This window comes from Haplochromis burtoni, unplaced genomic scaffold, assembly GCF_018398535.1.
Source record: "Haplochromis burtoni strain Fernald_Lab_line unplaced genomic scaffold, NCSU_Asbu1 Contig_3, whole genome shotgun sequence".
Taxonomy (NCBI): domain Eukaryota; kingdom Metazoa; phylum Chordata; class Actinopteri; order Cichliformes; family Cichlidae; genus Haplochromis; species Haplochromis burtoni.
The window spans coordinates 3,681,411-3,707,510 of NW_024582364.1; the positions used below are offsets into that span (position 1 = coordinate 3,681,411).

Below are 26,100 nucleotides of genomic sequence, written 5' to 3' on the forward strand. Positions count from 1 at the left end.
CTTTCTCTACATTTTTTTAAATTGAAAAACTGAACAAAATTACTAGCTGCCATGCCCTTTCTGTTGTGTGTTATATTTATTTTATATAACCAAACTCTCACTTTTCATTTTATCTGGCCTTTCTGTGTTAAATAAAATGTTTTCATACCTTATAGGCGATCTTAGCAGGACATTTTTTACCCAGGCCGAGGGGTGGTGACATGTGTGTTAACATCTCATACATGGCCGTGTAGTGGATGCGGCCGCTTCAGAGGGAAAGCAAAAACGAGAAGTGAGGGGATGTGCAGACAGAAGATGCAAACAGAGCAGACTTTTCTTCTGAAAGTATTTAGAATGATTGAACTAAATGCCACTGTGGACTTGATGAAAAGCAGCTTGTGTTCCTTATGCTCAAAGATCAAAGCATTCACATTTATGCTCTTTGGCTGCCCTCTGCTGGATAAATACGGTACCTAAATGTTGATCAGGTCTGCTTCAAATCACAAACTGATAAAAGAGCGAGCCTCACCACGCCAGTCGATCATATTCCCCCCAGATTCGGACAAACTCATCCAGGTGATGGGGACCCAGGATTGAGGAATCTCGTGTCAGGTATTCAAAGTTATCCATAATCACAGCCACAAACAGGTTCAGCATCTTAAAAAACACAAGGGCAAGAACCTAAGAGGAAAGGCACAGCAGACTGCAACACACCTGAAAAGGCAAATTTTTGTTGGTCCTGACCAAGAATGAGCTGAAGAAGATGAAGGACACAAAGTAGCAGTAAGCAAAGTCGGTCCCACAGCCGCCCTCGTGGTCCGGAGACATAGTGAGGGGGGCGATGGAGGGGTCTGGTTCACACTCCTGCCCTGACAGACAGGACAGCATGATCTCCTGCCAGGACTCCCCTGTAGCACTCCTGGTGGTGTTAACACAAACAAATATCCAGCTGACATTTGACCGATAACACATTCATAGATGATTAACACCAAACACCAACAAAGGAGCTTTACTCAGAACAGCGGCACTGCCTAAATGTAGTTTTGAGCTCACCTGAACAGGAGCATGAGTGCGCTGAAAAATGTCTTAAAATTGTTGTGCTGGTTGATGTGACTCTCGTCATTCAGCTTGATGTTTCCAAACACCTGCAGAAAACAGCTGGCTTCAGTTAATTCATAGTTTTTCCAGGACAGCTGCTAGCTTCTCCCATAGCAGCTGCTAATCTTCTAGAGTTCAAACATTAAAAATATCCACATAACACACTAAAACAATCCTAAGAGGTGGGACCAAGAAACAAACTTTAACAACAGGACTAAATCAGTAAATCACACTATAATACACAAAATCTCTGTCTGTGCGTTTGTTTGTTTGTTTGTCCACGAACCCCTCTTAGACCATCTGGAGACGAGAAACCAAACTTGGCAAACAAGTACATCTTAGACTCCTGATTGTTTTTATCTATATGAGAAAGTATGATGTCATCATGAGCCCTAACAACCACGTACTGTAGCAAAAGGGAAAAATTCACTAGTTGGGACCATATCCTGTTACAGACTTGACAGCATTTGAAGTAGATAATGGCAGACGGCGTGAGCATGAATTGAGGCTGTGGTTTGGGGATATAGACATATATAGACAGAGAATCGGAAGGAGCGTGTATGAGGTGTGGTCCCACTCCTGAAATTGGGATAAATGATCTCCAATTACCTATTTTTTAAGCATTTACGCACCTATATCACCTTATGAAAGTATCTTGTCATTTACATGTCATGACAATAGCATCTAATTTTGATCCACATGTATATTACTATGCCCTTAATTGTATTTATATAGCACCAACAATCAAACTTACACTGCCTGACAACCATCTAGCAAGAGACTATAATGACCAGTTTCTAGACTTTATGCAACACACTTTACTAAAGAGTCCTATCCTTTAGTTTTACAACACTTCATGTATATCCTAAGGTACTAACTACTGCTAAAGATTGGCATAAATTACCAATTTTGGCACATAAATACATCTTTTTATTTTTCTCAATGTGGCCCAACAGCATGAACAGGCCAAACAAAAATGTGAGCAAGTACTTGAATTCAATTCAATTCAACTGTATTTATATAGCACCAAATCACAATAATATTTGGCTCAAGAGGCTTTATATTATTAGGTAGAGCCCTTACCATAACAGAGAGGAAACCCAACAATCAAACTACACCATTTGAGCAAGCAACTGGCAACAATAGGAAGAAAAAAAAACTCCCTTTTAACAGGAAGAAACCTCAGGCAGAACTAAGCATAGTATAAAAAATGGCTTAAAGTAACTAATGGATGTACAGAAACCGTTAAGATCAAACTAGCTCATACAAATAACAGTGCAGACACGAGTAAGTACTAAATAAATATCCTGAATATGATGTGCGTGCTTTTTGATTATTCTATACTGTACATGACCATGATGTTTTCAAGCTGTGGCCCCACTGATAGGGCACGGATATACCAGGAAAAAATATGTACAGAAATGATGCTAAATTAAGGAGAATCCTTCTTTTTATCGATAAAAACTGTTGGGTTGGAGGAATAAATAGTAACAAGCAGACCTTAAGTGAGAGCTACGAGTTTGTTATGATATTTGTGATGTAGTTTAATTATCGAAAATATTACCTGCATTCCAATTATGGCATATATGAAGAAAAGCATGGCAATAAGAAGACAGACATAAGGGAGAGCCTGGTGGAGAAGAAACAGGAAATACAGTTTATCAAAACTTCTTGTAATTTGTTATAATATCTTAGAGCATATTAGATACATCTTTAAAATAATAAAAAACAAAGGTAGTGGGAAAACCTTAAAGGATTGTACGAAGGTCCACAGCAGAATACGGATGGTGTAACCCTGCCTCAACAGCTTGATCAACCTGGCAGTTCGGAAAAGCTTCAGGAAACTCATGTTGATGGTGTTCACCGACTGGGACAGACGTGGTTGGAGAGAGGGTGACCGAGAGAGAGAAGGAGAGAGAGACAGAGAGTGGCAACAGAAGGGAGAGACAGGATGTAAAACACAGATGGCGAATTTCATCACAACATGACTTAAGTTGTGTCTGGAGGAAGGGTAACACACCAGGAAGCTTGGAAAGAAAGTATGCTCTTGTCTTTTTATTTTAGGGTCACAACAGTGTGAAAACGAATGGTGTCTTGGCAGGGGCTTACCTGTAAATCCACAATTATCTCTGTGATGCTGCCAAGGACAGTGATAAAATCAAAAATATTCCAAGTATCTCGAAAGTAGTTCTGCAGGAAAAAGGAAACGCTTCGGTTAATTCCATCGCACATGGAGAAATTCAGCTAAATGTGATCTAAAGTCTTTTGTTCTGCTCACCACAAAACCAAACGCCATGATCTTCAGTATGCACTCCATGGAGAAGAGGACAGTGAAGGCCGTGTTTAGGTGTTTCAGGACTGTATCGTAAGCTGCCGGGGCTGAGTGGTACTGCAAGAACAAAGAAAACAGGCCCAAAGGTCAAACTGACATTCAATCAATCAGTTATTACCATAATTAGTAAATTATTGGTGACATTTTGGTGAGCATGACGAGCATAATTTTAAAGGTCATAATGATGGATTTGCAGCTGCCTCTCTAAGTTTAATTTCAGCACGGTATACAAAGAATTAAAACGGACGGACAATCCATATGAATAGAAAATGTGTTTACACACACGTATTGACAGTTACATTATCTCTGTGTTTATGATTTGGTGGCTCCAAAACCTTCTCTTGTGACAAGGCAAGCTTCACAACACAGCTCACATATACACAACACATGAACGTGTGCATGAAAAGTACTGAACAGTATTGTTTTAAAAACGTTTTTCTTTTCTTTTATTGTGTGATTCAACCTTTCCATTGATTGAAGAGTGCAAGGAAGAGAAAAGACAACAAAACAAACTGAACAAAGGCACCTAACAGTAAAAAAAATAAGACAGATCAATGGAAATTGAAGGTTTCTACTGAAGTTCAATTAAAACACAACAAAAACTGTTTTGCTTCTTTTTCTTCTTTTTTCTTCTTCTTCTTCTTTCGTTCTTTTTGTATGGATATTTTAGTTGTTTAAATATAGAAAAAACAGAAAAATATATGTAGTGACAAATTGCTGAAGTTGATGGTATTGTATAGTGATTCCAAAATGTCAATTAAAAATAAAAACACAACAAAAGCAAAAACAAAAATAAGACAAAACTTTGTAATTACAGGATTTTGAAGTTCAGGAAAACTCAGACATTGATTTTAATCATTTTAAGAGTTAGACAATCTCAGAAACTCGTTAAATATCTTGATTTGGCTATAACTAGATAAATAAAGCATGGGGGACTACGGCAACCATTTTCTGTTAAACAGGTTTTCTCTCATAGTCAGCCATCAAATTTCCGCTGTAGCAAAAAAAAAAACCCAGTCCCTGCTTTTAGGTATAAATCTTCAAACTTACACACTGTGTACAACCAAGCAGCCACAACACAAAAAAGAACAAAAAAAAAAAAACAGGTAAATAGCATTTTTTGTTACAAGAGCTGCAGAATAGTCAGTTCTTGACAGAGGAAAAATAGGAAGGCTGTGATATATGAGCAACACGGCCAAAACTGTGACATCAAGACAAGAGTATCAGCGTCCTGTCAAAATACCAGATCTCGTCTGTTCCCGCTATGCAGCACTTTGTATCTAGTGAGGTAAAAATGAAGGACTACTGGTAAACCTGTGAGGCAGTGGAGGTCATAGAAGAGCAGCTACAGCAAAAAATGCTGAAAACCTTAGCCAGCTGGGCTATGATAGAAAGTGCATGTGCTGATCCTTCACTGTAAAAGCGCTACAATGGGTGCATGAATGTGAAAGCTGGAGTATGAAGCAAACGAAGAAGTTGGCCTCATCCGACCAGTCTCATGTTTTTTGCATAAAGTGATAAAGAGTGCTGACTTGGCTTGTGGATTCCAGTCTGCTTGAGCATCTGTGGCATCTTTTAGAAAAAAAAATATAAATGTGATCTACACACAGGACACCTCCAGAGGTCTTTTGAAGTCCATGTCTCCTGGGTAAGGACTGATTTTGTGGCACAGGTTTAAAGTCACTTCTCACTGAGGCTACTTAGAGTTTACAGTTGAGTTTCAATACTCTGCAAGTTGATTTTAAAAAAAATCTGGCATGAAATTAAACCAGTGTCTCTCTGGGCCTTTGGGAAATCAATCTAAAATGATTTGTGATACTGTTCCACATTTACTGAATGAACCACTTACCTTCATCATGAGAACAACAGTGTTGAGGGCGATCATGACGAGCACAGTGTACTCAAACGAGGGCGACGCCACAAAGTGCCACAGTCTGTACTGAAAGGTCTGTCTGTTCTGGGGCATGTAGCGGGTCATCGGCTTGGCGCTGATGGCAAAGTCAATGCAAGCCCTCTGATGGAGAGAAAATGAGCATTATGTGTGAAAAGATGATGCCTAATTACTTGAATTTGTGTGAAATGCTGTCACAGCTCCGTACCTCATTCTTCTCCAGACTGCACTCCTGAATCATCTTGTCACCCTGCTCTTGGAAAGTGATGATAATAAGAGCCACAAAGATGTTGACGAAGAAGAACGGGAAGACCACAAAATAGACCACATAGAAAACTGACATCTCCATCCGGTTCCCCCGACTCGGCCCCATGTTCTCCTCTGTAACATCTGTAGAGTGCTGGAGGACCCTACATTTTAAAAAAATCATATTACCTGTGGTTGATTCATTTATAGCACATATAAGTTATAGAAAGCAATTTTGTGCTGAGAAAAACTGAGCTGAAAGCCTATAAACACGCAAGGAGACATACTGAGGCCACCCCTCTCCAGTTGAAACAGTGAACAGAGTGAGCAGAGCCCAGCAGACATTGTCATAGTGAAACTCGTGTCTCTTCCACTCTCTCCTCTTCACCTCCTTTTTGTCTCTGCTGTAGTCAATGTAGTAGCCTCTGTGGGGAATAGAATAGCCCAGAGGTCATCATTTCACTTAATTCACTGATTAGACCAGCGGTTGTAACAAAAAAGAGAAGCATTAAAGCCTTTGTTACAAGTAACTGTTACTCTCATGCTATTCACTGGCATCTGCAGACAATGACAGACTATCTGAGGTTATATAAGAAATAAGCAAAGCTGCACATTTGGGCCCTTTTTTGTAATTTTCTGCTTCATTACTTTCAATTTGGAGGATTTTTTTGTCAAGGCTTGAAGTTTTTTGCATTTTCTCTGATTGACGCTGCTGTCTTAAAAGTCGTGTTTTTCCCCTTTTTAAATTTTTTTTATATGTTTTATTTTCTTCCTGTTGTGATTTTGTTGGGTAGGTTTCCTCAAAGTTGTTTAAAGAATTTAAAACCACGTGATACTCTCCCATAGAAGGATTTATATTGATTTTGCACCACAATACTGCACAGATAAAAAACAAAACAAAAAAACAAAGCCATATATATGGTGTAAGATATCACACAGAATCAGTCTTAGTCATAACATCTTCAACCAGGTTAAGACAGCTCAGAAATGAGAATGAAATTTTAAATAATTTCTTCAGAAAAGTTCTCTTGCATGACCCAAGCCTTAGCTGTTAGACAGATGGACTCCCATTTGACTGCAGAATCTGAGATCTGAGCATCTTACCCCCATAAGCAATAATGATATACTTAGTGTTTTCACAGGACTGGATGGAGTCCTGTATAAACTTTCTTCCACACATGGCTGTAAGGATGGTATTAGTCTTGTAATCTAACTCGAATAAGCATATTCCAGGAACTTACTGCTTTAAACCTCTTTTAGAGCTTAACTCCTCATATTCATATTTTACATTAAAAATGATCTTGCGTGGCAGTACCAGTGTATTTTGAGTGACAATGTGTAGGAGGAGTTTCAGATATATAAAGTATATATATTTTTAAAAACACTAATGTAGGAACAGACGAGGGTGAAGCGGAGTTCACTCACTGGCATTCCTTCTCTGTATTCATGGAGCTGTCAGTGCAATAGAAGAACCTCCCCTTAAAAAGCTGCACTGCTATGACAGCAAAGATGAACATGAAGAGCTGGTACACAATGAGGATGTTGAAAACGTTCTTCAGAGATGTGACCACACAGTCAAAAACAGCCTGCGCAGGAGAAAGACAAATAAAATCTGTCAAGGACTGGTGCAACAACACCAGAAAACAGAACAGCAGACTGTTTGCAGATGTCTGCATCACACCTTGAGTTTAGGAAGTCTCTTGATGGTTTTAAGGGGTCGCAGAACTCTCAAAACTCGGAGGGACTTTATCGTCTTGATGTCTCGTCCTTTGTTGTTTCTGTTGACATTGGAAATGTAGCACTGAGAAACATAGCTGTACGGTCAGACTGATGCACACAGACAAGTACAAAAACAACAACAAAAAAACACAGTAAAAACTGAATGTAAACACAAATGAATGGGGAAACATTCAACTTGAGGGTGTATGTTTGGAGCTTGACAGATTTCAGCTGTAAAATATTTGATCATTTGTATTTTTTCAACCCTTAAATCAAATATTTTAGCTGATTCATTCAATTACACTAGTAGTTTGTGCACGATTATTGTCACGGTCCTGAGTCTGTGGACTCAGTGTTTTTCTGTTTGTATTAGTTATCCTTGATTCCATGATTTGTTTTGATTCTCTTGGTTTTGGTTTCTGTCTCTAGTATTCCTAGCTCCTTAGATCCTTAGCATTTCTTGTATTCTAGTTCTTAGGTTGTGGTTCTGTGTTACTTCTGTTTAGTGTACAGTCATTTCTGCCAGTGTGTTCCCTTTGTTCTCTGTCAGCTGTAGTCTAGTCAAGTCTGTGTCTGTTGTGTTTCCTGTTTTACTTTGAAAGTCTGTGTACTATGTCAATGTGTTGAGTTTTGTCTTGTCATGTCAGATGACTCCCAGCTGTGCTCTCCTCCTGTTTCACATTCCCTAATCACCTCAGTATGTATTTAAGCCCTGTGTTGTTTTTTTAAGCCCTGTTGCATCCTCCACATTTGTTGTGTGTGTAACCCTCGTCTTCTATCGCCAGGCCAGGCATCCCATCCCATCCCATCCCATCATAGTTAAACAATCCTAGTTTGAGTTTTTGTTTTTTGTATTGCCAGCAAATAAAGCTGCCGCCTTAAGTTAATGTTTTGTCTCAGAGTCCTGCACTTGGATCCAGCCACTGCCAGCCACACAGCTCATCGTGACACTCATGGCTTCAAATAAATATATTTATTCTATCAAAGTTAGATCACACTGAGAATTAATGTTTTTATCTTAATAGTAGCCTTGTCGTGAGCTGTGTGTGCATATACTGGAACACTTTTGTTTTGTGTTCATTTTCATGCAAAACTGATGACTTGATAGACAAAATGACTCATTATCAGCATTTCTTCCCCCCCCCCCGATACCTGCCAGGCTCTGCCGTTGTATGAGTCAAATGTCAAAATGTGACAAAATCAAAAGCGAACAGACAAAAGGCAGACAATAAAAATATATATTTTTTAAATGTAGAAAACAACAAATCAGAAGATATGAAAACATGAAAAATATGAGTGGCTTATGGGACACATTTACATTTAGTGTGACTGAAATTTTTACCCCATCACATTGCTGGGAGCCCCAACAGTCATAATATCCACAGGAACAACAGAGAAAAAAAAAAACGAGGCAAAAAAAAAAAGAGATACACTGTGAGCAAAGCTCAAAGGATCACAGCTATATCAACAACAGAGAAAATAACATACAATTCTCTACATTACAACAAAAAGCACAAAAAGTTTAGTTACGGTAGTAATGTTCGCACTCAAAAGTAAAGAAACAAAACGCTGCGACACACACTACCCATGTTTAACCACACCACCTAAATTACACAGAGAAAACAGTTAAATCTGAGCTCCGCGCTGTACAGGTCTTCTCATGCCTCCATACTTGCAGCGTGCGAGTCTTTGAGGGAAAGTCGTTTAATACAATACTGTATTCTCAGAAACTGTTTGCTGCAGTGAATCACTCATTAGTCATCGACAGGCAGCACTGTAATGTGACTCACGTTAGAGCAAAAGCAATCAGAGCTCCCACCACTACAATGAAGTCCAGCATGTTCCACATGTCTCGGAAATAAGAGCCATCGTGCAGAATGAGACCCTGGTCTATCATCTGGGGGACGAACACACACATCCACACGGATGGGTTACAAACTGGCAAAGGTGAAGTCTTTAAAATTGCGATGAAAGAAGAGAAAATGTTTCAGCCACCCACCTTGATGATCATTTCAAAGGTGAACACTCCAGTGAAGACGTAATCAAAATATCGGAGGACCTGGATAATTTCAAAATTAGGGAAAAAAATGACGTTTTAAAAGTTCAGTCCAGAGTTTGAGATTTTTCTGAGGTGCATTTAGTATCAGTGACGGTACACACAACCACGCGTAAAGCTCCTCAAGAGTAAATCAAATTTACATTTTTCCCATCCTGCCAGTGGCAATGAACTTGCTAGCATCAAGCTGGCATGATTCATCCACCTTAATGCTTCAGGACACATCTTCTTAGAATGAATCAGTACATTTGTGAGCGGTGTCAAAGTATAGCTCCAGGTAACCAACTCAATTACTCAACTGAGAAAATTATAGACAGAAATTCTAATTACTCTGTGTGGCTCTGGGTCACTTTGCATACTTTGACACACAAAACACATGTTGTTTGGTGCTCTAACCAACCCAGATATTCCTCAAGGAGACGCTCCAGTAATGTCGTTTAACAATTCCATTCAGCTGAGTGACTCATGGGGTCAAAATCCTTCTGCTGGATCCTACATTCCCCAAAATTCACGTTGATGGTACCATCTGTCAACTGACTCCACAAATAATCTTAATAACCTTGTTCTTAAAGCTGTTTTTACAAACTAAGCAGTGCTGTAAGTAAACTTATTTTTATATGCAAAACTGGCAGAGTGCCCCTTTAAGTTCTTTTGTTGACCTTGAAGAGTACTAAGATCCACACAACACACACTCTGATGGCTCCACTGACTGCATTGGGGTTTTTACCACCTGTGTTGGGTTTAAAGACTGCTGATTTAATGGGATTTCCCACACAATCATCTCTACGGTATACGGGGAATGGTCAGAAACAGAAAATATCTAGGGAGTGTTGGTTTTCTGAACAAAAATGATGCCAGAGGTCAGTGGAGAATAACTTAAGCTGTTAGTAAGGGATCAGTAGCTCAGTGTCAGGGAGATGCACACAATTAAAATTTTTGATTTTTAACAAGAAAATAAGTTACACTAACCACAAACTGTGTGGTCAGTACTGTCAGTGGTGTAAATGAGTGCATGAGTGAAGAGATGGCATGTGCAAGGTTGTTTAATGCAAGAGAACAAACGAAGGAGTAACCAAAATCCAAAAAGGTGTCTCGGGGAGAAGAACCGCCCAGGAACTGAGCTCTCAGGGCCCAGGTGCTGCCAGTGTTGTTAGTTAAAAATAAGCCACACCTTCTCTCCAGTTCCTGTAGAAACGCACAAAAGACCTGCCACACGCTCAGGCAGGTAGGAAGTTTGTTACATTTGTTACAACCAAGGTATGCACAAGAGCATCTCTGAATGCACAGTTCGTCAGCAAATGAAGTAGATGGTCAGAAGACCACATCGGGTGCCCCTACAATTCGTACACGCTTACTAAAATTGAACAATAAAAGATTAGAAAAATGTTGCCTGGTCAGAATTTGACATTAGCGAATTGAAAGCATGGATCCATCCTGTCTTGTATTAAAAGTGCAGGCTGGAAAAGCATTGTCTGGTCTGATCAGTCTTGATTTCTGCTGTGACATTTAACTGGTAGGGTCAGAATTGGCACAGACATCAAAGCATGGATCCATCCTGCCTTGCAGGCCAGACATCCTGAGCTGGCGGTGATCGTGTAAAGGTGTGAAATTTTCCTGCACTGCAGTCTACCATTGCTGCCGACCATGCCAATCCTTTCACACCACAATGTACCCATCTTCTGGTCTCACAAAGCTCAAATTGTCTCAAAATGGTTTCTTGAACATGAAAAGTACACCACTATACTCAGACAGCCTCCACAGTCACCAGTTCTCAATCCAACAGAGCAGCTTTGCAATGCAATGAAATGGCAGTACAGCGAACAAGTCTCCAGCAACTGTTTGACGCTATCATGTCAATATGGACCAAAATCTCAGAGGAATGTTTCCAGCTCCTTGTTGAATCTGTGCCACTGGAAATTAAGGAAGTTCTGAACCCAACCCAGTAGCAGCAAGTTGTAACTAATGAAGTGTCCAGTGAGCATAAGTAGCCGGGTACTTTCAGCTGCTCCTTCACTTCCCAAGGGGTCCCCCCAGCAGATGGATCCGCATATTTGATATGGAACAAATTTTAAGCCAGATGCCCATCCTGATGCAATCCTCCCATTTTTTACAGACTTCGAATGAGCATTAGCAGTACACAAGCTTTTGACCCCTTGAGGCTTAAACTGGTGCTTTTCCGTATGTCAGGTGAAGGTGTTAACCACCATAGAGGCACTGGTGAGTGAGAGCAGCTACTGTGCAAAATCTAAAATGCCTCGTTGATGGGAATTTGTGCCTACTTTTCATTTAATCCCTTAAATTACGTGTTTTAACCTGATGTTGTTGAGCACTTGTCAGCATTTGTTGACTTGACTGACTCGACTTATACCCAAGCACAGTGTGGATTTTACTCATATGTCCTTATTCGGTCACTCTTGACACGTTCCATGCTACTTAGACGAGTGAAAAGTCGTGAAAAACAAACTGCGCAGCTATCAGGCTGCTTGCCACCTTGTATGTGCGCGATAGCAAATGTGTCACAGCACATTGTTGCTGACACAGTGTTATGTCAACTAGAGATCAAACCTAAAAGACTTGCACTGAACTACAGTTTCATGAGACCATTTCAGGCCATCTGGAAGACATCTGAGGGTGATTTGATGATCATTTTGATTGTGTAAATTTCATTTTCATAAAAAAAACCAAAGTCTTTAAGACAGATGTTGTCTGAGCTCACCTTGTTCCTGTCTGAATTAGTGCACACAGGGTCCTCGGCAGCCAGTGCAATGCTGCTCGCCACGATCACAAGCAGGATGGTCATCTCAAAATAGCGGAGAGTGACCACATAATGACAAATCCTCCTGATGCTACATTACAACAAAGAAGATGCATATAACTGCGTGAGTGGCATGCATAGAAACAACTACTGCTACTACAAACAAGAAGAAAACAAGTATTTAAAATGCTGTGCAAAAGTCTGGAGTCACCACTTATTTCTTTTGTTTCCAAGGAGCTGAACTTTCTTGTAATTTCTTAAAATGCCTCATCAGAAATCTCTGTGTGGAAGGGCAGCTGTTAATAACCCAATATTAAGGAAGGTAAACGGAGAGAGAAGGCGGTTGTATGTTGAATTACACAAGAACTGTGATGAAAATTAGTCGCAACAGGTCTCATGGAGTGATGAATCCAAATTTTAAAGTCTTGGTTCACAACATTGTCAATATGCATGAAGGAGCTGGGGAGGGAGGTACATCAGTGAGTGTCTACGGCAACCTGTAAAACATGGTGGAGGATCTGGGGTTGCCTTTCACACAGTGGTGTTTGAGAAGGGATCATGAATGCAGAAGGTGCCATCAGATTTTGATCCATCATGAAATACTATCTGATTGGTAGAGGCTTCATTTTCATCAATGACAATTATTGACTCTTAACTATAAACTACAAAGACTACTTGTATTGTACAAGCTCTGTTTTCACTTTATACACTCTGTATGTTTCATGTTTCACTTATTTCTCATTTTCCTACTGAAATCTTTTTAAAACATGATGGGTGATTTAAGACTTTTGCACAGTACTGTATTCCATCAGATAATCAATGATTTGGAAGCTTCGGCTACATCTTACGGGTTGGAGGCCTTGAAGATGAACATGCTGTCTGGAGGTACAGGTTTTGGAGGAATTGGAGGTTCTTCCTCCTCTGTGTCCTCCTCATTTTCATTCTGGTCAGACTGGTATGCCTCCAACTCTTTATTGTTCACTAAACCCCAGACAGACACATGAGAGCAAAGAAAAAATGTTTTAGCTGTCCATGAACAGCTGACAAAGGAAGAACAATGTGAGTCACCAACACAGTGGATTCAGGGGGAAAAAAAGACTAGTGGCCACTTTTATCAGATGTCAAGAACGCCTACACAGTGTGGTACAGTGATACTGACACTAAATCCCACTTTGTGATGCATTGTGCAAAGGACTGCAATGAGAAGTGGTCACAGTGCTACCTGTCATGGGTGTGAGCTCCAGAAGTGGCTGTGCAGACATTTCGATGGTCACGCTGTCTTCCAGGTTAGACTTGTCCCGTTTGATGGATGCCTTACGGTTTTCTGACTCTATAGCACTCACAGTGAACTCTGTGGCCTCTAAAGCAGTCTCCACTGGGATGTTTTGGCACAGTGGCTCATACTGATCTGAGTGGCCACCCTCAACCTGCTCTGACCAGGTGCTGTCCACTATCTGTTCACACTGAGGAGGATCAGGAATATCTGCACTGCATTCAGCAGCTCTGTAAAAAATAAAAAAAATAAAAAAAAACTCACCAAAACCGAGCATGGCATTAATTCATGCAGATCACAAAGTACAGCTGAGCACAATGATAATCTAATAAATCAGGTGGTAACAGATCACCTCAAGAGCAGCCCACGTCAGTTAACTGATGCACATGTGTTGGTGAGTAACGAAATACATGTACCGCCGTTACGTATTTAAAATACAAAATATGAGTAACTGTATTCCGTTACAGTCGAAAAGGAGAGTGGAAAAGTACGAGTTGTCACCGAGCAGAAACGGGAGATGGAAACATTTAAATATAATAATAACCACTGCAGCCAAAAAGAGTGCCTGATGAGCCCCGTTGTAAGTAAACTATTGATTCGACTGTACACTGTGGTCGTGTTTTCCTCCGAAACAATAAGTTCCGTTGGAGCAGCCTTTCTACGCCTCTGTCTGTCTCTCGCTAGCAAAGTTGACCCAGACAACAAAGTAAAGCTAGTTTTCGGTTATGAGCCCGACACGGAACCCACGTATTAGCCAGAGGTCCCTTTACTACGGTCCGGAGCGGCGGACCTGTTTTATATACGCGCGGAATAGTTTTCTATTTGAGATCGCTGCATAAAGCGCAGCCTTACCTAATGTCCACCTACTGTTATTCATTTTATATTAAGATTTAAAAATCTAGTTGGTATTGGTATGGAGTGCAACCTTCAGTAATAGTAATAAATCACACAGCAATAGTACATTCATGTAGTTGTAAAAAGCATGATAATATATTAAGTAATCCAAAGTATTCAGAATACGTTACTCTCATTGAGTAACGTAACGGAATACGTTACAAAATACATTTTGGGTCATGTAATCTGTAATCTGTAGTGGAATACATTTTAAAAGTAACCTTCCCAACACCACTGATGCAATCCTCTTTGCAACCCACATCCACCCCAGCTTTTCCTTTATTGTTGTCACTGACACCTGGTCTGCTCTGTATTAACGCCATGTTGCTGCTCTCCGAGAATGTTTGACCATATAACTAATTACTATAGAACAAATGAATTTTGCTTTTTGCTTAACTGCTCCAGAATAAACTTAAATTGAAGTAACAATACAATTTTTTTCATGACATGGAGAAACTGTGCCACAGCTTTGCGGTATCTATATACGCATTTCCTTGTTGCATCTGTTGAACGAGTGTCCTACCTCGTAATCCTTTGGTGTTTATTTCTAAGCATAGCATAGCATAAAAGGTAAAAATATTATCTATAAATAAAATGATGCAAATGACCTAAAATTTAAAACACTTTAGCTTCTTTCCACCAGTCGAGAAATGCATGAGAGCAGGCTTACCTTATACAATCTTCTCCAACTTCTGCATAGGGGTTAACGATGCATGTCCCATCATCGTGGACTGAGCTTCCTTCTTCCTCTCCTCTTTCTTTGTCCTCCCTTTCTTCCCTTTCTTCTCTTTCATCCAGTACTTTTCTCTCCTGGCTGAGCGACCTTCTGATATGTAGCACCTCGTGTGGCGTTTGCGTACAGTCCAGACTCTTTGCCTCAATACGAGCCTCGCGATGGCGGTGGCGTCTATGACGGGCTCCATCTTCTGGCGCCTGACTGGACCTGAACTTTCGGGCCATCCTGTGTCTGCCACCACCTGCCGCCCGGTGGTTTGGTCCTCCTGTCTTCTCTTCGCTGAGGTTTACCAGAGGTTCAGCTGCTGGAGGCTCCGGCATGGGAATAGAGATGGACATTGGAGGTTCGGGAAGAGGCATCCCCACCGACATCGGTGACTCAGGTAGGTGAGCTGGGCTGGCCTCTGAGGAAAGGTTGGAGGGGTGGTGGGGAATGGTAGGAGTTTCGACGGTGTCTTCTGTAGGGCTGCTGAACAGCTCCTCTCTGCTCGCCATTTGGCGCCGTTTGCGCAGCTGGTTGGCTCTCTGCTCCCACACCGACATGTTAACTTTTCTTCTCCTCTCGCGGCGGTTGGCAAAGGCGTTGGAGCCATTTAGGGGCTGCTCGTCTGCAGCAGCCAGTGCACCATCCGGTTCATCTGGAAAGGTAGGCCGGCCCCTGTGGATCGCACGTTTCCGATACAGGTAGGGTCTTCTTCTGCCACTGAGGACCACAATGTACTCGAAATAAATATTCTGCAATTCATCTTAAGGAATTAGTGACCAAAAGAGACATGAACACTATTATTCATTTAGCATACCAATAATATATTTTAAAAAACAAACAAGTAAAATAAAAGTTGCAAGAAAAGGACAGACCTTTTCTGTGAATTTATAATGTTAGTTGATTAGTAACACACACAAAAAAAATTCCCATGAAAAAAAAAAAAATGTGCAAAAAATACAAAGGCATCCAAAAAACTCAAACAATTCCTGAGAAGTAAGGACAGATCGAAAGTAAAAGAGAAAAACAAAAACCCACGAGAACAAAAACGAAGGGTGCAGGATCAAGGTGCAAACATTGTGTAACATCTACGGGAAATTGAGTACGAAAACTCAAGAGAGAAATTCTGTGTGACACAGATGCATACAGTTATACTTACTGGTATTCAGATTCTTTTGTTGTCCATGTAATCAATGAGTGATTATTTGAAAACAAGACATTAGTGTTTAACAACATACACAGAACATTTGCTGTGGCACCGAACAAAACGTGTCCAGAGGAAACAAACTGTACTTGCAATTGAATCCAAAAGAGGACTGAAGTTAGCATTTAATTTATCATAATGCACACTTTGCATTCAAGGCCGCTGTATAGTTTTGGGCGTTTTACATTAAATATATTCAAAATTCAAAGATCTTGATGGCTGATGATCGATTGATATGATCGAACACAACATTTTGGTCAGTGCCACGTAACAAGCATATAACAAGACAACATGATGGAGCCAGAAGAACACTGTAATACACATCAAATCAGCACCTCGATTGTTGCAGCACTTACGAGACTAACATTCAAATATGTAACAGACAAATGATACATTCAGTGTCACAGCTAGAGTCCGAGACCAGTAAGAGAGAGTTTATGCAGGCGTGTCCTGACATCGCATCGCTTTGGGGATTTTTGTCATGTTTTTCTGGTGATCAGAGTAGATCAGGTGTGCAGGCAGCAGCTAGTCCTGATCCATATGGTAACAAATCAGCTTGCAGAGACTTTGGTGGTGTCGCAATATAGCACCGTCATTTCAAATTAAAACAAATGGGAGCATCAGCCACACCCTTCGGTGCTCCCTTGTGTTTTGCTGAACAGCAGCAAAAAGAAGTACAGCCTCAGCTGTTTGTGGACACTAGTATTTTACAATATGTGCATGGCATGCTAGAGTTGCTACTGTTTTGATATCCTTTACTACTCTCTGTTTCACAGCGTCTGTTCTCTAATTCACTACAAATTCTTTATTTTTTAGGGGAACCTGGCTGAACGGCTTCTGATTTGACTTGACTGGAAGTAGCTAAAATAGACAAGTTCATATTAGAAGTTCAGAAGGATTTTTTCCCCATCACTCTGCAATATCTCTAAAGAATAATTTTTAATACTTTTTTTTTTGTTACATTTTTAAAAAAATACTGAGTGACCCTTCATTTGTTTAAATTTGGTTTATACAATTGAAACAAGGTGAAAGTCAGTATTTGGTATGGCCATTTTTATTCTTCAACAGAGCCTGAACTCTCTTAGGCAGGTTTTCTTCTCATTTCTCTAAGTAGTCTTCAGGAATAGTTCTCGAGCCAACAGCATTGGTTAAAATGCACCCCAAACCATGACAGAGCCTCCACCATGTTTTACAGATGGCTGTAGACCAGGGGTCTCTAACTCCAGTCCTCGAGAGCTACTGTCCTGCAGCTTTTAGATGCATGCCTACTTCAACGCAGCAGAATCAAAAGGTTGAATTACCTTTTCAGCACGCCATCAAGTTTGGCAATGCTTGGTAACAAGCCATTCATTTGATTCAGGTGTGTCGGAACAAGGATACATCTAAAAGCTGCAGGACAGTAGCTCTCGAGGACTTGAGTTGGAGACCCCTGCTGTAGATGCTCAGTGTCCTGATCGCTCCATGCATATTGATTTGAATTTGTATTATATAACTGCTTCATAAAACCCGTTGCCACTGATTTTCCATGCACTTCTCATTGGGAATACCACAGACTTTTCTCCCTGCTTCCCTTCCACTGGAATGCTGTATTGGAATAATTTTTTTAGGCCTTCCACTTCTTCTTCTTCTTCACTTGTCCAGTTACTTCAGTTTTTTTAAGGACACACTGCACACCATGTTGAGACATGGCAAGTTTTCAGCTACTAGTTCTCTGGAAATCACCTTGTTGGTGGAAAAATGCTATTTTATGTCTGTCAAACTCTGTTGTCTCTTGTTTTTTGTAGGATCAACCAAAGAAATTGGAACAAATGATAGTTTAAGATTCAATTTTAAACTGTTTTATGTCTGTTATGTATAAACACTACGCTGGTTTGTCCCTTGAGTTAGGTGCATTTTATGCTTTAATCATGCAGAGTAAGTAACTCAAAATAAAACCAAATAAAAAAACAAACAAAAAAAACCAAAAACAAAACTTAATCCTCTAAAAATGGTCAGGTACAAGGGCTGGATTGAAAACTGGTGAAAAAGCAGCCATTTTCCAAAGAAACACTTTGGAAGACATTTAGAAAGCTTAGAGAACTATTGCTCAAAACCACTTTAAAAACTTACATGAAAGTCTGGTTCCTTGGAAGCAAAATATAGAGAAACGAGATGTGGCTCACGACATTTGCACAGTACTGTCTACTCTTGGAAGTTTGCTACATTTGTACTTTAAAACCAAAGCCTAAAAGCACCAACAGAGTCATTTTATTCAACATTACTGTATAATAGTATTTTAACGACTACAAGACATTAACAGTTGAATAAAACTATTCTGTAAAAAAGAAGCTTTGAGCCTCTGCAAGTTGATTTTCTTATTGCACCATAAATAAAAGCCTACTTGGGAAGAAGGTAAAACACATTTATCAATCTCTAATTATATATGGTCAGGAAAATCTGACTTAGTAACATTTGTAGTTAATGGACCCTTTTCACAGCAGCCATTTTGACTTGTCATAGCTCAAATGTTAGTGGTGGCCCATTAAATGTCCCAGTATGCTAATTCAGAGCGCCAGCCTCCACAATACTCTCCTCAAGAAGAAATCAGCCGTCATTAGATTTCCTGAATGCAGCTGTGCATTTCCTGCGAATACAGTGAAAATCTGCTGTGAAAAAGGTCTGAGGTGTAAAACACAGGAAGGACAGGTGCAGCCATAATCTAGCCAGGTCAGTGTTCTCAGTGAGAGGTTTAACGTGCCTCTGCAGGACACCCAGATGTTACGTAACATCTTTATGCCCTCCAACAAAAAATGTCATTGTCACAGTGGAAATTCTGATGAGCTGGAGTCACACTAATCAGGCAAACTTGGTCAAAATCAGACCCACTCCAAAGTGTGCCTCCTCCCAGTAGAGTCACACATTCAGACTTCCCACTGTTCCCGACAACCTTTGAAGTACACCTCCCGCCCTTCTCCTCCCAAACTTATGGGATAATTAGACCTGTGGGAAAGCCGCCAGGTCGCAGAAAGGAGCAAGGAAATCAGTGAAGAATTACCCCTCTGATTAACAAAAGAGGCTGACCATAACCAATCACAAGCCAAGGCAGTCACAGGAGTTTCAGTTATGCAGCTCGGAGAGTCGGAAATGACTCATGCTTTTAAATCAGGCACATTCAATTTACATTCATAATTTTGGCATCAGTACGTTAAACATGCCTTTCTACCTTGCATTCACCGCGCAGCTGAAGAAATAAGGAACATACTGTTTTAAACATTTGACACTTACACCTACAACTTCTTCTCATGGTGGAAATAAATGATCTTGACTTATTTTAATCTGACTTTAACACATCTCCCCTCTAACAGAGTAAGATGAGGAACCATCAGTTTCCCCACAGCATTCATATCTTAAGTATTAGCTTCATTTCACTTCTTGGAAAATGACTTGGAAAAACACTAAAAAAACGACTGAGAATGAGGAACTGTGAGAGAGTTTCAGTCCAATTTCAAATTCAGTTACTTAAGAGCTGTGAAGACTGTGGTTATCTCATCTTAAACGTGGATTTTTTTGTTAGATGTCGACCAGTAACTTACTCAGCTATCAGGCCGTCTCTTCCTCTGGCGTATCTCTGGTTGAAGAACTCTTCTTCCTCCTCTTCATCCTAAAGAAGAAGACCACGCCCGCAATCGAAGAGCGGTTAACAGCAGAACGTGTGTCACATACAGCACAAACTTTAAAAACAGTGCAAACCTTTGTCAATTCCTGTGCATTGGCCAGATTATCCACGGCAATGGCCAAGAAGACATTCAGCAGCGTGTCTGTCGTAATGTCGGTCAAGGACAAAAACGCCAAAAAGTACAAATAAAATCACATTTTAGGCGACCGCATGAATGTCAGTTAGCTTGCTCTTCAGGACTACCGAAGCAAAGCGCGAAATCAAATGCTGTCATGTCACCAAAGCGCTAAATATTGCTCACTTGTTTCCATCCAAAGACACCTCTGGTGTCAAATATAAATTTCTGTTTTGATCCTTCTCCACCCAGCTGCTGACTCACCTTTGACCCCTACTGTACTTGCTGTGATCTGGTGTAGGTATGTTTGGTCATTAATCAGCCACTTGTATACTTTCCTTTCACCTTTTACCTCACCTACAAATCTATTTTAATTGCATTTACCAATAAAGACCACAAAGAACATCAATGTTACTGATGCCAGAGGATATTCTGCTAAAGATTTTACTTTTGATACAACATTTTTATACTAGTTTAACTCTGTGTACTTCTGTTGATATTAAGCATTTTAACACTCGGGTATGTCGCTATTTTTATCTAAAATACTTCCACCACTTATAGGCATCACGCTTTTTATCAGCGCTCTCTGACCACTTTTGAGGTCAACAAGGATACAATTTCCAAACAATGTGAGCACTATGAAGTAGATGGATGACCACATGCCGTACTGAACGCCTCCCTGCGAGCGGATCCCATTATACATCACCTCGTTCCAGTCCTCGCCGGTCAAAATCTGTGGGCAAATTCACAGAATATTTTGCACATTGCTCACATCAGATTCACTGCACAGGAGACAAAGTCACTGTCTACCAACCAGTTCAAAGTATAGTATTAAAATGGCAGCAAGGCAATAATTACAGCGTCTGCTGATCAAAACACTCTTTTACAGTGCAGCGGATGTGTAGCAGATACGATGTGGACTTTTTCCACATTTCCCTTGTCTGATATTCATGTGCGCATATGTGTGCATGGATGTGTGGGATGATGGCGGAGGCAGGGGGTGGCGAGCGAGCGAGCGAGCAGAGTTGTTTAATCTGCGCCTGGGGTGAGAAATATCCCAGGGTGCAATGTGTCATGGAGAGCAGGCAGAAATGAGGGGATCTGTGGGAGCCAAACCTGAAACACTGTCATGATGGCAGCTGGAAACGTGTCAAAGTTGGTGGGAGTGTAATCTTCAAAGATGAACCTAGAGGGGAGGCAGATAGAAAGCAGGGTCAGATATGACCAAGGAAGAATGGGAGGAGGAGGAGGATGCAGAGCTATTTTCATCTGGACATATCGCTTCCTCTCCTCTTATTTTAGGACACCATTGAGGAAACTGCTGTTTAGATCTTAGGAAGCAGATACTGTTTTTCAAAACGGTGCCATTATTATTGAAATCAAAAGGAAAACCGATTTGGCCGAATTCACTGACAATTAAGGATGTCAGTACGCACCTCCCTCCAAACAGCTGCATCCCCAGCAGAGCAAACACCACAGTGAAGAGGAAGAGAAGGAAAAGCAGGCTGATGATGGACTTCATGGAGCTCATGAGGGACACCACCAAATTCCTGAGAGAGGCCCAGTATCTGGAAAAAAATAATAATAAAATAATACACCCTCTGGGGTTTTTTGTTTAGTTGGTTTTTTTGTCAGTTGGAACGTGTAAAAATTCAACAACCATCGTGCAACCCAGGCTGTCATGACTTACTTTCTCTGTGAACTGTCCTGCTGCCCCACTTACTTTGTGATCTTAAAAATCCTCAGAAGTCTCAGCGCCCTGAGCACACTGATGCCAAATGACATGCCAGGTCTGAAGAAACCCCACACCACCTCAAAGATGCTGCCGACAATAACCTGCAAAACATGTCAGAAGGAAAAAATCAAGCTCTGTATGCTTCACCTGTGCAGCAATGTAGAAATCCTCTTTTTGTTTTGCCATCAGTTCTCTCGCTTATGTTCTAATTTACTTTGAAAGTTGGTTTTCTTGCTCAGTTTTAGTCCCTTCATCATTTTTACCTGTGTTGATTATTATATCTCTAATCAGCCCACTGTGTGTATAAAGTCCAGTCCTCCCTTTGTTCTTGGTAAAGATGGTTCACTTTGGTTTATATAATCTATTCAAGTAATAAGAAATTGTATCCCTGACGTTAAGTAGCCTAGTCTTCATTTAGCACAAGAAAAGTATATATTCTAGCACAGAGTGAGAAAAGGAGATGAAGGACCTCACCCCACAGTCGAAGCAGTTGAAAGATGAGTGGAAGTACAGCCGGAAACCTAGACCATACATTTTCAAAAACATCTCAGCCAGAAACAGCCCCAGGAAAACAAACTCTGCATAGTCTGGAGATTAAAGAGGGGGGAAAAGCAAAAGTCAGAAAGCAGAATGAAGCAGGGTGCAGCCAGAAAGAAGGTATTTTCTGACCTGATTTCGCTTTTTTGATTTAAAAAAAAAAAAAAAAAAGCAAACAGCACAGACATTCACAAAAGAAACCCACAGAGGAAGACGGTGAGCCAGTCGGGTTGATTGTGGTGGACAATGGCCACACAGATGGTGTTGAGAGCCACCAGACTGAGCACCATCAAGTAGAAAGTGTCTGTCTTCACCATGCGGCGGATCGAGATGCGCAACATGCGCTCCTTACGTCGCAAGTAGGCAGCGGGGCCGCGGCGGCCGCTGCGGAAATTCATTCTCGATCGTGACATGCCTGAAGGAGAAAGAGGGAGAATAAGAAAGGAATTTTTACAGAGGGAGGCGGGGGAATTTTCGAGTTAGTCATATGCATGTGAAAGGTACAGTATATAAGTAACTCAAGAGCTCAGACACAGGTGATATCCTGTAAAGAAAGTAGGAAGAAGCCTACTGTAAAGACAGTGAGTAACTGAGCTTCACTCACTGGCGGTAGACATGTCTGTATACTTCTCATCCCCTGGTGCTCCTCGCCGCGCACCCGTCTTCTTACTTGATCTCTTCAGCACTAAAGATGTTTCACACAAGTTCAACTTTACCAAAACCTCAACTTTGCTAACTTTACGTCAGAAATGAAAATGAAAACAACGGGTGAAATGGTGACTTCTGCTGTCACACTAAAGGTCCACATAAATAACATAACAGTAACAGCTGTGCCTGTAATACAACTCATTAAAATCAGGCACTTCCCGTTTTTTAACCCATTAAATTGATATAACATTAATATAAGCTTAGTTGCAATGGTAACCTCCAGGTTATCAATAAAATATTGAGTCGTGTTTAAGGTCTGAGTAGTCATTATAGGTTAGGAGATATATGTATGAGATATCCATGGTAGAAGTGTGAGATCGATACAAATATCGATAGTATCAATACCGACGCTGGTTTTGGTATTGGATCGATACTGATACTTTGTTTCCATCCTCTAACTTCAGTAAACAGCCCACTGAATTGTGTTAAATAAACTATTTTGTTTTGGAAATGAAAAAATATACCAAAAAAAATGTTTGAACCTTTTTGTGCTGACTGTCAGGTCTATTTTATTTATAGCCCATAGCACATTTAAACAACAGAGGATGATCCAAAGTGCTTTAGAGGCAGCCACATTTCCATTACAGGTCTCCAAAACAAGTAAACAAAATGTTTCAAAATACATAAAAAGCTGAAAAGTGGTTTATTATATTAACTAATTATTGTGAAAAAATAAAGATCACACTGATTTAGTGGTCATTAAATGTGTTAACAATATGAAAATTGGTGATGATTCATCATAATAATATTAACACACGGCTCTCCCGTTTCTAAGTTAAAAGCATCGGAATTGGTATCGGCAGCACTGGCCCTGTATTTACTTGGTATCGGAGCAATACCAAAATTTGCAGTATCAAACACAACAAATACACGGTGTATTTTGAAGCGCTTTAATTCCACAGCCGTTCGCCTATACCTGTCGAAACAGGTGCTGTTAGAGGGGATTCATAAGTTTCATGGGGTTGCCGGTAGGTAACCGTGCCTCAGGAGGGGGACACATTGAGCACTGGTAAGTTTTAAATGTAAACATTTGTATTTGGCCATGTATTTTTAAATTTACTGCGAGCTTCTTTGTCCATTACTTAAAAAAATATAACCTTTCAGAATCTGATGATTCTTTTTGATGCACTCTGTATATGTAGATAATTCTAAAGGGCAAAGTATGTGAACTTACCATCTAACGGTGATCTCCCTGAACTTTTATTCTCCTCTGCAAGCATCACCTCCTCTGTAATGCAATAAAACTGAAGGTTACATGCAGAAATATTTGTTTTTAATCAAGCCGCAGCTAAAACCCACATTTCAGAGTCATAGCGCCCATTGTAACCGAGGCCAAACTGATGCAAACACTGCACTGAGAGGCCGGTGTGACCTTCTTAAAGACAGAGCTCCTTTTCTCGCTCACAATCTCGCAATATCTCGCTCTCTTTTCTCCCTCTCTTCCCACACTCTCCCACACCCGTGCACACATGACTGCACATGCACAGCGACTCTCTTTCTCTCTCTCTCTCTCTCTCTCTCACACACACACACACGCACATGCAAACACACAGAAGCGCGTGTATATAAGCACACACACAAATTTAAGTCAATGAGTCAGTATCACCTTTTTCTCACCCTCTGCCTGCGTGGGAGCCTAGCAGTGTAGATTGCCATTACAGCACTGTGCGTTTGCTGCAACTCAACTCAGCTACTCTGCTGCGGATCCAAAAGTCTGAAGGTGTCTGCAGCAAACCAGTCTCTCTTCAAAAATGTAATGAAATCACTGTGTTGCTTTTAACAGGGCGATTACATTTTAATTAAAAGAAGAGACTCAGTGTATCGGCACATGAAGGGGAAACGGTAGCCTGGCTCACTCTGTTTAACAGCTATGCGAAGCAAAACTGTGGTGGAGGTACGTGCTGGAATATTTCTGAACAGTGAATCCTGCCTAACACTTTGTTTCAACCTTACATTGCCAAAAGCATTCACTCACCAGTCCAGCTGTGAAATGTTCTCACTACTAAATATTCCACAGTGAACTGTTAGTGGTATTATAACAACGTGGAAACAATTGGTTATAGAAATTCTCCCACGACCAGAAAAAAAGAAAAAAAATTGATCGATTAATTGATTCAACATTTTTCTTCAGTTCATCAGCCGCTGCATTTCTCATCAAAACATCCAGGATTAAGTCACTGAAGCCTCTCCACACTCACTGTAATAAAAGATGTAAAGTTGTTCTGCTGCCCAGTACCTGCCCTGTCTATCCAGGCTCGGTAGCCATTCAGTTCTCTTTCCACCTGCTGCTGGCGACGCAGTTTCATAAAGGCCCTCCGGTTCTCCACCCTCTCTCTCTCCTTCGCAAATTCTCTGAAAAAATAAAACATATGAAAGCAGCTGTCTTCACTCATAATACGGACAGAAATGTTCACATAAATGAGGCACACTTACCCAGACAGGACTCCCAGAACTAGATTCAAAACAAAGAACGAGCCAATAATGATGAGAGGAATGAAGTACATCCAGTTCCACGTTATACCCAAGGCATCGTTGGTCTGAAATCCATAATTTTTATGTTATTAAACACTCAGCATCATTGCAGTGCTCAAGCCTTCAAGGGGGTGAGGGATCACACTGACGATGTAGAGGTCTCAAAAACTCGTGTATCAAATATGAAACACTAGGGTTTAAGGGTTTAAGGGTTCACTTTCAGGCTGAATGCTTCTGCTCACGTTATAGAGGACAGCCGTCCATCCCTCCATGGTGATACACTGGAAGACGGTGAGAACAGCAAACAGGATGTTGTCGAACTGTGTGATGCCGTCATTGGGCCCGATCCAGGTATCGTTGCAGTCGTACTTCTCAGGACACTTCCTCACACCGCACGCAAATGCCAGCTCTGACGAGTCGACAGTCTCATTGTCTACAAGTACGAAACATAAATGTCACGGCGCCCATTTATTGAAGCACAAACATAATGACCCCAGATATTCATCTACTGCCGCTTTCTTGATTGTGGTCCTTACGGATCCCCGCCCCCCAGGTCTGGTAACTGAAAGTCTACATTAAAGTGCAGAAGACAATGTGCAAGTGGAGGGCAAATGAGGACAGGCGTGAAAGTCGAGTTCTACCACAAAATACAGATGTGGAGGTACGGACCAGTGCCAGCATCCAAACTGGATCCACATTTCCACGGCAACAAA

The 26,100-nt window shown here is 40.8% G+C and overlaps 1 protein-coding gene across 9 annotated transcripts in view; it reads right to left on the bottom strand.

The window, feature by feature from the left end:
- The window catches only part of cacna1eb (calcium channel, voltage-dependent, R type, alpha 1E subunit b), a 73,056-nt gene that overhangs the window by 7,574 nt on the left and 39,382 nt on the right, over positions 1-26,100 (bottom strand). For 5 of the 9 annotated variants that reach the window (XM_014332420.2, XM_042219612.1, XM_005912632.3 and 2 more), the window contains 35 exons: positions 25,630-25,820; positions 25,349-25,452; positions 25,152-25,267; positions 24,090-24,143; positions 22,812-22,892; positions 22,413-22,622; positions 22,145-22,257; positions 21,659-21,771; positions 21,372-21,503; positions 21,052-21,121; positions 20,551-20,668; positions 19,895-19,962; positions 19,738-19,805; positions 19,368-19,385; positions 18,275-18,289; positions 14,914-15,681; positions 13,299-13,579; positions 12,925-13,057; positions 12,038-12,167; positions 9,265-9,324; positions 9,056-9,162; positions 8,608-8,619; positions 7,228-7,324; positions 6,972-7,132; positions 5,834-5,971; positions 5,509-5,710; positions 5,259-5,423; positions 3,356-3,466; positions 3,187-3,267; positions 2,825-2,944; positions 2,642-2,707; positions 1,033-1,124; positions 724-898; positions 509-636; positions 149-245 (listed from right to left, as the gene is read on the bottom strand). In XM_014332420.2, coding sequence (XP_014187906.1) covers positions 149-245; positions 509-636; positions 724-898; positions 1,033-1,124; positions 2,642-2,707; positions 2,825-2,944; positions 3,187-3,267; positions 3,356-3,466; positions 5,259-5,423; positions 5,509-5,710; positions 5,834-5,971; positions 6,972-7,132; positions 7,228-7,324; positions 8,608-8,619; positions 9,056-9,162; positions 9,265-9,324; positions 12,038-12,167; positions 12,925-13,057; positions 13,299-13,579; positions 14,914-15,681; positions 18,275-18,289; positions 19,368-19,385; positions 19,738-19,805; positions 19,895-19,962; positions 20,551-20,668; positions 21,052-21,121; positions 21,372-21,503; positions 21,659-21,771; positions 22,145-22,257; positions 22,413-22,622; positions 22,812-22,892; positions 24,090-24,143; positions 25,152-25,267; positions 25,349-25,452; positions 25,630-25,820 — 4,595 coding nt within the window. The remainder of the gene's footprint in view (positions 1-148; positions 246-508; positions 637-723; positions 899-1,032; positions 1,125-2,641; positions 2,708-2,824; positions 2,945-3,186; positions 3,268-3,355; positions 3,467-5,258; positions 5,424-5,508; positions 5,711-5,833; positions 5,972-6,971; positions 7,133-7,227; positions 7,325-8,607; positions 8,620-9,055; positions 9,163-9,264; positions 9,325-12,037; positions 12,168-12,924; positions 13,058-13,298; positions 13,580-14,913; positions 15,682-18,274; positions 18,290-19,367; positions 19,386-19,737; positions 19,806-19,894; positions 19,963-20,550; positions 20,669-21,051; positions 21,122-21,371; positions 21,504-21,658; positions 21,772-22,144; positions 22,258-22,412; positions 22,623-22,811; positions 22,893-24,089; positions 24,144-25,151; positions 25,268-25,348; positions 25,453-25,629; positions 25,821-26,100) is intronic. The other 4 variants (XM_042219631.1, XM_042219625.1, XM_042219616.1 and 1 more) reach the window with 4 other exon arrangements.